Here is a 14,289-nt window from a genome sequence, read left to right as displayed (position 1 = left end):
CTATGCTATGGAACTAATGTAACAGACACTAGCCAGGGGAGAACAGCAGGGGCCAGAATGCAGATATCTGGCACATAAATCCCCATATGAGGGTAACACTGAAACATAAAGAGGAAAGCAGAAGAGAGAATTTTAGAGCCAAAGAAGTGCTTGCCAATGCCACTGTAACCTCCCCGGCCCACCACTCTGAAAGAGCATAGAGGGTGCCTCTTCTGAGCATTCACAGCTGGCATAATTGCTGCTCAGTAGAGAACTCTGCTCTTTACAGAGCAGAGTGGTAGCATCTGGGAGTGATGTGGGGCCCCTAGGGGTGCAGGGGATGTTTCCTGCAAAGGCAACACAAGGTGGAGGGGGCTCCGGCATTACCAGGCTGCCTTCATCTCCTGGCTCCTTAGCAGCTGCACACACTGCACCCATGGTAGTTTCACCACTGAATACAATTGAAGCAAAATTTGCAACATTTGAAAATATTTTATAGGGACATTTTACTGCTGAACCTGGGCATGCATGTACATCACACATAATACATTGGAACACTACAAATCCTATAATTTCATGTTTGATTCTGCATTTTAAATATTCCTCTTCAATCAATTTAAACATTCTTCTATCAAATTATAAAGCCCCAAGAATAATAACAGACAGAAATAAGAATAGAACAGATAGTAAGACTTACATCTAATAGGTTTTAAAAAATGAATGTTATTGTGCATGTGGTCAATATAAAAATAGGGAAATCATCAGGGACAAATCTTCTAGTTCTAAAATGATCCCTGGAAATTAGGTACGGTTGGCAGCTATGAAACAGCAGTTAGTGAGGAAAAAGGGAAAAGTAGCAAATTAGTTAAGCTTTGTATATGAGAACCTAATTCCCGGAGGGGAGGTGTGCTGTGGGTGCAGGGCCAAAATGGCACGAGTCACAATGAGTCGTGCAATGGCCTCATCCCACCCACTTCACTTGGAAGTGGGCAGGATGTAAGAGCATAGCCTGCTCTCAGAGTGGGAAGTGTGATCCAGTCTAAATTAACGATTTCACTTCTGAATGTTTATTAGAGATTTGCTGCCTCTTGCCCATAAATTCTTTTATATATTAAACATATGAACCAATATTTATGTTCATGAGAAACAGAAAGAAAAACTAACCCCTTTAGATAGTATCCTTTTATTCTCTATATTGGCATAATATTCTACAGCACTCTGCAATCAGAATTCTATTTTCTATTTTCTAATTTGCAATTAAAATTTCTCTACCACAAACACACACGTATTTGCACACAATTTTGGCAGAAGCCAGTTAACCGATTAGAATGACTGTGGGAGGAAAGCCATGCAAACACAGTGTACAAACTCCAAATAATAGCATTCTACATTGGAATTGAAACTTAAACCCCAACTTTTTGGGGCAGCGAATTTCACCGACATTTCCTTGTTTTTATTTTATGCTGAATAGTGACATCAACATTGATGACCACTAGTCAGTAAGTTTTGCGAAAGTTTGTAAAAAAAGATAATATTCCTGTTTTGTAAAAACAGAAACATATTGTATGCCATGTATTATTATTATATTTTATTTATATAGCACCAATGTGCTTTGCTGCACTTGATAATTAACAGAGAAGTAATGAGCTAAGAGGATCCTTCTTGCAAGATTACAATCTATAGGAAAAAAGGAGGAGTTTCATACATGAGGGTAGGTGCCACATCTTGCATATTGGTCTAGCCAGATTGCAATGGGAAAAACTGCTTAGTGGGCTTATATGGTCCAGTGACACAGCAATGTTGGTTTGGGGATCAGTGGGTTATTTGAGCCTAGGAAGACAATAAATGTAAATATTGTGTGAACTGTGCAGAGGGGGGTAATAGATTAAAATAGATTAGAAAGTTTAAGAAGGTGTTTCAGGAATTTGACAAGCTTGTCTGAAGAGGTAAGTTGTCATGGAATGCTATTGTTGGATCTAATTAGTCAGTTCACCTGTAAGCGTCAGTAAGTGTCAGTTTACCAGTTTATGAGCTCATCAGCTGGAGAGAATAAACGACACTGCAAGTTCTGTGTGTGCAATTAGCTCTACTTTATTGTTTACAAAATTTACATACTTATAGCACTCTCGTTACACAAACTCACGTACTTCAGCAAACTACGCCCCTAACTGTCTTATCTTCCTCTTAACTACTCATACATGATTTCATTACACAGACCTTGCTACATTCTCACAGGAATCCTCCAGAGGGGGCTGGTGGTTATCTCCTGTCTGCCATAGCCATGGTCATGGACGCAGCTCCTTGTAAAAATGATAATAATGAATAATGTCTACAAACTAGCTGTATCTAAGCTGTCTTTAAACTGTACAAGGACAAAAGGGCTGACAGGTAACAAGATGGCGTCAGCTCTGCAAAATCACACTTCTCATTTCTCATCTATTTATTAATTATTTACCCTATACTACCTATCAGTGATCACATTCTTGCTGTCACTTTTAAATGGGTACTTATACACATACACCCTTCTAACAGAACATATGCATAGGGATGCCTAAACGTGGGTACATAGAACAACCCATCCCTCACCAATAGCAAGTCCATGATCCCTTTCCTAGCAGATATTAATAGATGGCCAATGAGTCGACAACCATCTTGCACCAGCTGCATGTCCTGATGTCAGATCTCCACATATATCAGTGAACATGAGAAGCTATAGTCCCTCTTGTGCTCCCTTTTTGTCTCCTAAGGATTTCATAAAAAAGGAAAGGGAGGGGGGGAAATACACAGTGCGCTCGGCAAGTGTTATATGTCACTTATTTCACAATTGAAGGGATTGTCCATTGTGCTGTATATCTTCATAAGGATAGGCTTCAGTGACAAGCATGTGGATTCCAAGGAAAGGTTCTTGTTTTCTGCACAGATGGCAGTAGTACTGAGAGTTCCACAAGGTTCACACTCATTAGATGGGGTGTACAGTACAGCGGTTAAGACAGGTGGGTAACTTACATTTTTATGGAAGAGAAACACTTAGCTTTAATACGCTTGTTAATAAGCCACATCAGCAGTTTTATTTATATATATATATATATATATATATACATATATATATATATATATATATATACACAAGTTAACCCGTGCATGATACTCATGCATTCTAGTCAAATCAAGCTACTTAAGGTCTTAAAAAGGTTCTTGTCATGCATTTGGGCCTAGCCCAGACCTCCTCAGGGGAAGAGCGTTACTTCCCGACGCAAGCGCCCTTTTTAATGTGTGTTCATGAGGTAAAATTACCTCACAAAAATGAGTTTGACCCCTCAACTCGTAAATTTAGCCTTTACTACCCCTCCCACGGAGGGAAGGGGGGATGATGGAAGTTAACTGACTTCACTATTCTAATTTTTTTGTCAAATAATGTCGGTATACCAAATTTCAGGTCAATTGGATAAGTCCTTTCTGAGAAAATAGTTTTTTACACACACACACACACACACACACACACACACACACACACACACACACTAACACACGCCGCTAGGCTTTTACTTTTATATATTAGATAATGCTAAGAATTTAGTAGGTCAATGTATAACTCCGCCCAGCAGGTGGCGCTGCAGCTTGTTTTTTTTTTCACACACAGACTAACACACACCGCTAGGCTTTTATATTATAGCTATATATATATATATATATATATATATATATATATTAGTAATAGTCCTTGAAGTACAACATGTATAAGACCTGATACCCATCCTCCTATACCCTTGAACCAATCGGCCAGGTGCAGCCATGAAAAATATCCTTCTAGATAAGTATCTGCAGCATGCTCTTTTAAAAAATTATATTTCATGTCTTATTTTTTTATAAGTGTTCATCAATTATTTTCTCTGGATCATCTGTGTCATTAATGAAAAAGGTGCAACCCTGGGCTCCAAATTGAGTATTTAGGGTCAGGTAGCACCCTCTAGACTAAGCTGTCAGGTATTCCAATATTAACCTATTGTCTTGTGTAAATGTAATAATCTGTTGGGCCACAATACTCACAAATACATTTCTCTATTGGTTGTGAACCACTACAGTCATGGGTTGCTCTTTTCTTTAATTGGTTGAACATTCATATTGGAATTTTTCTCATTATGTATAATGATCTCTATATTACTACTGGCGTGAGTCTGTTTTTTCCAGACCTGGCTTTCCTTTCTAGACTGGTACACATCTACAGCCTACAGCAAAGGAAAATAATGTGCAATCAATATTCCTCTTGCTAATATCATTGAACACCACTCTCTGCTGTCCCTTGGACCTTTAAGTAACCTATAAAATACATTTTACTCAGACTCCCCTTGTCTGAAGATCTTGCAGTGGGATGCGTGTATCCAGGTGTCATTTCCCTGTACTTCCACTGCCATGGGAGTCATCAATAAGATCTGGAAAGGACTCTAGTATCTGGATTCAAGACTCTTGCTGATGTGCTTTTTCACGAACACCCAGACCCTTGGTTGCAGTTTATGGGTACCTGCATCAAAATTACGGTTTACCCCGTAAAGTGTGTCCCTCTGTCATTTTCAAGGACCTCTGGTACCCCATATCTGCAAATTACCTCACTCATAATTTTCTTGGCTACTGTTTTAGTATTTGCTGTCCTGCATGCCACACCTCCATCCAGCGACTGAAGAGGTCAACACAGACTAGCACATTCTCCAAGCCTGAGCATTTGGGAAGTTGTTTAAAGTTTATCTGTATGAGAAATGCTCAGGCTTGGTTCCCCGGGAACCAAACAAACCCGAACTCAGCAGATCCGAGTACAGAGCCGGCTTTCGCGCGCCCTCAGAATTGAAAATGAGGCAAAACGTCATCATTACATTGTCAGATCTGGGATCTCGCAGATTCTATAAGTACCGCCCTCCACAGCGATCCAGCGCCATTTCACAGAGGGACACAGAAGGGGTAGCACAGTTCTTGGAAGTCTCTAGTGAAGTTGGGCAGGGTCATAGGTAGAAAAGAAAGAGGAGGGGTAGCAGTGTTCTTCAAAGTTTCCAGTGACATTCAAGAGCGCTCCATTGCTCCATTGCTAATTGCCATTGCTAAAATAGAAATAATAGGGCTGGCAGGCTTGGTCTTCTAAATCTGCACTCACATTGTACTGTGTTATATAGGTAACATACAAAAAGGAGAGCTCAATTGCTCCATTGCTGAAATAGAAATAATAGGGCTGGCAGGCTTGCTCTAAATCTGCAGTTACATTTTACTGTACCATAGCTCACTCAGAAACAGGAGAGATGACAGGGCTCAGTGCTGAAACAGAAATTGTAAAAATAGGGCTGTCAGTGTTCTTAAAAGTCTCCAGTGACATTCTACTGTGCCATAGGTCATACAGAAACAGGAGGGGTGGCATTGATCTTCTCCATCTCCAGTCTCAGTTATGATGATACTAATCCCTCTACCTCATGTGCTAAATTCTATGTTCAAGTGCATAGTGGTTTTATATCAGGAAAACAAAAATGTAAATAAAAAGCTTGTACCTTTGTAAAGAAAAAAACACCTCTCTAATAAAGGTGAATATTTACTGTAGAGAAACATAAAATTGGCAACATGCCATTCTACCCAAAATATTACCAAGCATACCAGCATCAGCTAGCTCCCTTCTGTCAGCTAGATCTCAGCACTTGCAAACTACACTGTCATCATATTCACCCTCATCAGTGTGTACATCAACCTCATACAATACTAATTCATCCCTGCTGGAATCCACCATCACAAAAGTCAGTGTACTTTGATTAATTGCCAGTAATGGCCTTCCTCATGGAATTTGTAGTTGACTTTACAGAAGAGTGCTCACGATTTTGGGGGCAATTCTTTAAGACCAGACCAAATGTCAAAATGTTGTGCAGACTTATCTGCATTACAACTGGGTGTTTTGAAAAAGCTAAGTTTTTCCTGGCAGCAATTTCCAGAGAAACTGAAGGAGGAGACGTCATTGTGTCATGGACCACTTGAGCTGTCAGCTTGCTAACCAGGAGCTCATTGCATCTCTTGAGATCTGGGTCAGTTGGAAAGAAAGAAAAGAAATAGCTCTTAAACCTAGGATCAAGCACATTTGCCAAAATGTAATAATCCGATTTGAAGATGTTGATAACTGGTGAAGCGAATAAAGTACTTAATCTACAAGTCCAACATAATCATTGGAATTGCTTTCTTTCATTTCCTTCTTCAATTTCTCTTGCTGCCTTTCAAAAAGTCTAATTAATTGCAATGACATCCCTTAGTTTTTCAAACAGGTTGTCAGCGGTATTACCTCTGACCTGCGCCTTGTCTCACCTCTGATAACCTCCTCTCACTCCCGCCTTCAAGACTTCTCCCGTGCTGCTCTCAACTTATGGAATTCCCTACCATGCTCAATCAGACTTTCCCACAGCCTTCAAATCTTTAGATGCTCTTTGAAAACCCATCTCTTTTCTAGAGGTGACCTTATCCTCGATAACACTATTCACACTAATGTGCCCTCACAACTATCCCAATCTCAACTCTGAGCCACCCTTGCTCCTCTTTTTTTAGCTGTGCCCTCTTCCCTTTAGAATGTAAGCTCTCTAATGAGCAGGGTCCTCCATACCCTTTGTTTTCATGTCTCCATTCATTTTGTCTGCCTTGACTGTTTTTGTTTTACGTATGTCTTGTTTTATGTATGTCCTTGTCTTCCCTACTGTACAGTGATGTGGAGCACTGTGGTGCCTTACAAATCTACGATAATAATAATAATTAATAATAATAATAATAATAATAATAATAATAATAATGTGGCTCTTTGTGTACCATCAACTTCACTGAGTAGTCTGCCTCTGAAAAACGCGACGTTCTTGGGTACATGCTGCTGCAGTCCCTGCTGAAGGCGAATCACCAACCCAGTGGGCTGTCACAATCATATAATCTTTAGTTTGCCCAGTTCTGCTTGTCCACATATCTGTGGTTAAGTGAACAGTGGGTAGAATGGCATTTTGTAGCCCAATAGTTACAATTTTACAAACCTTCTGGTAGAGGTGAGGAATAGCTTTTTTAGTAAAATGGTATAGTGATGGAATTTGGTAACGGGGCCAGAAGACCTAAAGTAACTGTCTAAAACCAGCTGCATTAATAGTGGATATTGGACGCAGATCTAATACTAGAATAGTCGCCATGGCATCTATGATCCACTTTGCGACTGGGTGACAGCGTTCATACTTGCTTCTGCTTGCAAAGGATTGTTTAACAGTCAATTTTTGTAAACTACTAGTAGTCTTCTTCTTGGTCTGCTTCTGGGTTGAAGATCCATCCCCAGCAGCAGGAGCAGCAGCAGTGGGCCTAACGTTCAAGTATTCTTCTGAGGAGTCCTGGATAGGGGAGGAGTCATCTCGCCTTGAAACTTGAAATTAGATGCAGGACTAACTCCGATCACTTGTGAAGATATTGATAATGAATGTGTTGGGGGGTGTAGATTGCAGGTGCTGTGATCTAGCTGAGAGAAGGGAGGTAGCTGATGCTGGACTTCTTGTTGTTATTTTTTAGCATATGTTTCTGATTTTCACAAAAGCTTTCCATGAACTCGCTTCAAATGGCATAACATGGATGAGGTTCCTAGATGATTAAGGTTCCTACCTCTACTGACTGTGGCTTTACAATGCTACAAATGGCTAGACAACTGTTGTCAGGATTTGGGTAAAAATATTTCCACACATAAGAGGTGGATTTTTTGGTCTTATGCCCAGGCATGACAATGGCCTTCTTATCACTGGCAAGAACTGCTGCAGTCTATGTTTAAAAGTGTATGAAAATAATATTGTGACCTGTGAGGTGGTCAAAATTGACTGCAAATGACTTGAAATTAGTGTTTCTGAGGTTAATAATAATGTAGGGGGGGGGGGGGAAGCAAAATTATGTGATTTTAGCAAAAAAATAGGTATTTTAGAAAAAATTCGGGGTCCAGGACCAAAACCAAAACACACAAGGGCGGTTTTGCCAAAACCAAAACACATAGTTAATCCAGATCAAAAATCAAAACCAAAACCAGAACACGGGACTCAGTGAACTCTCATCTGTATCCTCTTATAGGGATATTGTGTCTGGGGTGTGCTTTTCTGTGGAGTTGGGACAGACTTACCCAGTTTATTCTGTGTACAGATTAGGCATCCAGCCACTAACGCCTGTGCTGCTTGGGCGAACCCTGGCGCTATCCATAACCTAGTAACTAGTGAGTAACCTGCATAACTAGTGAGTGCAACCATAGCATCTTTCCCCAGATGCACTTTCCCATGTCCTATATTGGCCATAATTGAATAAAGTGCTTTTGACAGACACACACGCTGACCTTTACAGCACTCTTTTTACACTTCTAGTGTTTTGCCCAAGCCTTTTTCTCATTCTCTGTTAGAGTGTGGTACGGTCAAACTTGGGGTCAGGAGTCACCATGTAAATAGACCCCCCTTGGGGTACTGGGGCTATGGCTGCTTCATGTGCAGCCTGGTCTACCAGTCTATTTCCTTTAGCATCAGGAGTAGGGTCTCTGTGTGTGCCTTCACCTTCATCACTGACAGTTTGGGGGGCAGCTGGAATGCGGTGAACAGTGCCCTGGTATGTTCAGCATGTTGACTGGTTTGCTTGCTGAGCCCATAAAATCCCTACTTTTCTATACAGGGCCATAATCATGCACAATTCCAAACGCATACATTGAATTAATGTAAATGTTTACTCTTTGCCCTTCTGCATATATGCATGCAAGTGGCAGGGCCTTTAGTTCAGCTTCTTGTGCTGACATGTGACTCAGTAGAGTCTGTTGAATCACTTTTTCCTCTGTGTGTGGTTACAGCACACACTGTATGAGGAAGACCATCTATGTAATAGCGTGAACCATCTTCAAACAGAGTGACGTGTATCTTTAATGTCAGTAGAGATTCTTGTCTCATTAGCTCTACACAATCATATACAGAAAATTTTCTCAACAAACTCTCCCATCACCAAATAATCACACATATTTCCAGATTCTGTGATTTTCGTGTCGAAAGTAGAAATATGTTCACTTAAACAAGTTTCGCTCACAGACGGCATTTTATCTCATAACATTTCTTTATGGGCATAACAAACCTCCCTGATTTCTGAAAACATTTATCAGCGCCATTTTCACACAGATTAAAACCGCTTGTAATATCTGCATGTTAAAGCTCACTGCTATCTATCTCTTTTAACTTAAAGTGAAAGCTATTTTTCATCAAATTCACAGACAAAATTATTTTGTTCAACTACAGAAACAGCTCGTTGGACCTCAGCCAGCTGGAGGTCAGTTTTTTCTCCTGTGTTATCTGCACATTATTTACAGTTTTGTCCGTCCACTGATTCATGCAGTAACGGACCAAAGATTTTAAAACTTCTTTTGCATCTCTTCAAAAGCTTACAATTAAGCAATGCAGGCATTATATTTACAAATATACAACTTTTCCAACCTTAAAACATGTCTTTTGTAAAACGGTCAAGATAGACAAACACGGATCTCCCTCACACGCAGTAAGACAGAGACAAAACTCACATACAGAGGGAGAAAAATTAACTGATATCTTCCAACCTAACTAAATACAAGTCAGCTTCAATATATTATTACCACTCACCACTCCGGACACATTTTAGTTACTCTTGACAAACAACGTGAACTTATCAATTGTACATACATTGTCAGATAACAAAAAAACAGAGTCCTTCCAGAAGATTTCTTTCACACTAGATGGATAGGGGGAGAGAAATTTGCAGTTTTCCCGCTGCCCATAGCCTCCCTTCTTATCTCAGCACACTGAAATCTTTTACACAGAATAAAGGGGAGGGGCACATATCACTCTTTCAGCTGCGCAGCATCAAACATACATTTGTGGTATATAACCTACTTGATTCATTATATCATTCAGCTTCTAATGCAGACCATCTACTCCCCCCTTTTATTAAAATCTTTGCTCATCATGTCTATGGAGGAGTTTCTGTCATCTTTCTGCTTACTGTCTATATTTCCGATATTGACAGTATTCTGTTGAGTCCCAATAGAGACTCTAATCTAGTTTCTGTGGGTTGTCCTATTAGTGGACATCCCGTTCTGTGGACTACTTACAGTGGATGTCCGATTCTGTTGGGCTCCTTACAGTGGGTGCTCGGTTCTGTTGGGCTCCTTACAGTGAATGCCCGGTTCTGTTGAGCACCTTACAGTGGATGCCCGATTCTGTTGGGCTCCTTAAACTGGATGTCTGGTTTTGTTGGGCTCCTTACAGTAAATGCCCGATTCTGTGGACTCCTTACACTGGATGTCCGTGCAGAATAGCCTCTTTGACAGTATCTGGGACTGTCAAAGAGACTGTCAAATTCATCTAAACTTCTTTGATAAATTTCTGGGGATGGTATTGGTGTGTCACACATGCACTCAAAATTCACTCATCTTTCAGAAATCTAATTACCAATACAATTACAGTAAACAAATTGAGTTAGCAATTACTGTATAAATCTGAGACTTACAGATCTGCGTGCCTGATACCTTAGATGGACATGAGGAAGCCCTAAACATAGGAGCCTGATGAGTAGAAGACTCTACTCACCTAGGTTATAGTCAGAGTCCTGTGTCCAGAGACGACCTCCAATGTTGTCTGACCTTGGCTCAGGTCAGCAGTCTCGGTGTGGACCTCCAATGCTGTTGGATCTAATTAGTCAGTTCATCTGTAAGCATCAGTTTACCAGTTTATGAGCTCATCAGCCGGAGAGAATAAAAGACACTGCAAGTTCTGTGTGTGCAATTACCTCTACTTTATTGTTTACAAAATTCACATACTTATAGCACTCTGGTTACACAAAATCACGTACTTCAGCAAACTATGTCCCTAACTGTCTTATCTTCATCTAAACCACTCATTGTGCATGATTTCGTTACACAGACCTTGCTACATTCTACAGGAATTCTCCCAAGGGGGCTGGTGTTTATTTCCTGTCTGCCATAGCGAAGGTCATGGACGCAGCTCCTCGTAAACAGCAAGATTATAATGAATAACTTCTACAAACTAGCTGTATCTAAGCTGTCTTTATGCTCAACAAGGACAAAAGGGCTGACAGGTAACAAGATGGCATCAGCTCAGCAAAATCACATTTCTCGCTATAAGGTTTAGAGTCAAGGGGAAAGTCTTGTAACAATGCCGTGAATTTCGGCATTTTACAGGGTCTGGGAGGTTTCCCTACTCCTACGGGAGCACTCCCCGAAATTCGGGAGCCTCACGGAAATTCCGGGAGAGTAGGCAAGTATGCCCAGTCATCTATATCACTATCAAGAGCAGCCAATTGTACCTCTTGTTTCAATCCTGACATTTTGCATTTATGGCCTATTTGCTCCCTTTCTTAGAGAAAGAATGATATAACTCACATGCTCCTTTATTCAGCCTGGGTGATTCTGGCACTCTGCATGTGCTGCTGCTTTGTACCCCACCAGGGTTTGGCTGGCAAATTTTAGCCCAGGGGGCAAAACTCGTCTCAGCAGCCTATTAGGAGCATTTTAAAGAAAACAATGCAGGTAGCCCAGTGGTCCAGCACAAGGTAACCCACTATGGAAGTGGCCCGGGGGGCAAATACCCTCTGCCCAGCCAGCCCCTGCACCCCACAATTGAACTGTGTCAGTCCCATTGGCGCTCCGTTGATCACCGAAGCGATTCTGATGAAGGTTTCAATCCTCGTTTCCAGTGTTAAATCTGTGCCTTAAATTTGAATACATTTCTTCAGTAACCTAGCACAGTGGTTTATGCACACTTCTTTACTTCAGATTTGCAAGAAATACACTACACAGAATGATAGATTCATACACCAACTATATACAGAACAAAATAAGATCCGGTGTATCCCTTTGCCAGATAGACACACAGCATACAAGAACTACATACACCACAATTACCAATCATTGTTATGCTTTGTGATGCTTGTATCTTTGCATAATATTGGAATATGATTAGAAGATGTGAAAATAAATCAGCCAGGATACAAGTGTATCACTATCCATGTAAGCTGAAAGAATTTTAAACAATAGTATTAAAAACTGAACTTGCTAGGTAAAAAAAAATATGTGCAAAATTGCACTGAATAGTAAATTCTCATTGCAGGATGGAGCACCTATTATATTAAACTTTTAGGGCTAGATTTATTAATTTGCTTGAACCTGGATTTCAGTGGTTGCAAGACTGTCGCATTTACTAAATGCTGAACCACCATGTAAACAACATTTTTATAAACCACCACTTTATAGATCGCCATGCTGATTTTTACTATGATCAAAATTCAAACTGCCAGATTTACAAACCTGCGGTTTTTAAAAACGCCTGGAAAACCGCAAGCAAAAAAGCCAACACAAAAGAGGTGGTTGTGAGCCTTGCAACTTAACATCTGTCCTGGTCCTCTAGGACTGCTACTGAGTGGCTGACTATTCAGTAGGTGGGCTAGCCAAAATCATTTGCGACGGGACTTAGTATAGAGTGGTCGCGTCATTACTAATGTGTTTTTTTGCTTTTTCTTTTACAAAGAAATGGATTACATCAAACCAAGATCCAGAAGGTGGAACGTAAGTATTTTTCACTACACCACAGAAAAAAAGGGGGAACATTTACTTATTACTTATAATGCTCCAGCCAAATTATTTATTTAGAGAGAAAACAAGGAACATTAGATTTAGTAAAGATAAGATTGGGCACACTAGATTTTTTTAAGGAGCGAGGTAAATTATATTTATTTAAACTAAGAATGGAAAACTCTAGATTTATTAGTAGTAGTGAAGGGGCACTGCAGATATAATATTACAAGAAAAGGAGAACTTTTGTCAACATGTTTCTTGGTACCCACTGGCCAGGAGTACCTGGAGAGGGCCAATGCTACTTAGCTAATTAGCATTGGCCCAGGCATCCATAAGTGTGAGGTCCCGAATATTTGTTTGTGCTCCCCCTAGAGGCCCGGGACAGATGTTAAGTAGCGTTAATGGCAGAGCTTTTTTTTTTTTAAATGGTGGTTTCCACTCAACTGCAGGTTATCTAGGTGATTTTAAGCCGCAGCACATCATAAGCAGTGGAGGCATAAACCACCAGCAATTTTTACTAAATCTACCCCTAAATGTTTTCTTTTTCAATTAAGTCATCTTAGATATAACATTTTAGCTTATGTATATAAATATAATATTTATGCCATGATATTGCATTAATCAGCTAGCTTATTTGCTAAAAATGGGTAAATCTGTAGAAAAAAACCCCGTAATAAATATATATATATAAACAATTACATAAATTAAATGTATAAAGCATTTTTACAATATATGAAAAATAGAAATAATATTTTATTAATAATAACATTGTTAAATATACATAAATCAAACATAACACTGTCATTCTATTAGCAGTAATTACATCCATCATACAATAACGGTAGTTAAGTCAAGATTTAACACAGACCAACACTGCCACTAACTCTAGGGTAATTACATTTCAGGCTTCCAGACCTGGCACAAATGCACGTTTCCTGTGCTAGTGTGTAAGCTGAGCTGTGTGAAGTGGAATGAAAATCATCTCTAATGAGGGCTTGGATTCATCAGGGTGCATGGACAGATCATTATTGTTATGTATGTTCTCCAGAGACCGTCCTCGCAGGTTCTGCACCCTGTATCTCTTCAGCAGAGTCACAAGAATTGCTTTCATCATCACCATGGCTATGTACTTCCCTGCACATGCCCGAGGACCAAAACCGAATGGCTGAAAGTAGCGATGTGGGACCTGCAAGTATTAGGGGACACATTGTCAGAAATAGAGACAACTCACTTGTCTACATATGATGCAACAATATAACTTTGCTATACCCATCTTTTCTCGCCTTAGACTATTATACACACATTATGCCCAAAACTATACATGCACTGGAAGAATAATATCCTTTTTTCCAGACATAGGTGTGTGTTACCTGCTCATTGCTTACTCTCCATTTCAGGTACATTGTGCCTCCTCAGTCAATTGGCTTGGTATCTGAAAGGGATGCTGGGACAGTAATTTGTATATAAAAATTATAGGAGGGAATTATTGGAAGGGTAAATCCGAGATTCTCATGGTCAGGATGAAGGCCTATATAGAATATTTAAAGTCAGGGCCCCAAATAAAATATTAAACTGATAAATAGGAATGAACATGATTTTTCAAGTTTGTTTCCTTTTTAAAACATTTGGTCAATTAGCCCAGTAGGAGGTAATTAGGTTCAGCAGACCCTTTGTGAGGAAACCAGCTTAAGATATGCAGATCAAATACA

General features: G+C 39.9%; 1 protein-coding gene across 2 annotated transcripts in view; it reads right to left on the bottom strand.

Annotated features, from left to right (window-relative positions):
• Window positions 1–10,758: 10,758 nt before the first annotated feature.
• Window positions 10,759–14,289, bottom strand: part of CYP19A1 (cytochrome P450 family 19 subfamily A member 1) — a 62,016-nt gene continuing 58,485 nt past the window's right edge. For both annotated transcript variants that reach the window (XM_075207990.1, XM_075207991.1), the window contains exon 10: window positions 10,759–13,766. In XM_075207990.1, coding sequence (XP_075064091.1) covers window positions 13,521–13,766 — 246 coding nt within the window. In that variant the 3' untranslated portion in view covers window positions 10,759–13,520. The remainder of the gene's footprint in view (window positions 13,767–14,289) is intronic.

This window comes from Mixophyes fleayi, chromosome 4 (assembly GCF_038048845.1).
Source record: "Mixophyes fleayi isolate aMixFle1 chromosome 4, aMixFle1.hap1, whole genome shotgun sequence".
NCBI classification, from domain to species: Eukaryota; Metazoa; Chordata; class Amphibia; order Anura; family Limnodynastidae; genus Mixophyes; species Mixophyes fleayi.
This window is presented reverse-complemented; position numbering and strand designations above follow the sequence as displayed.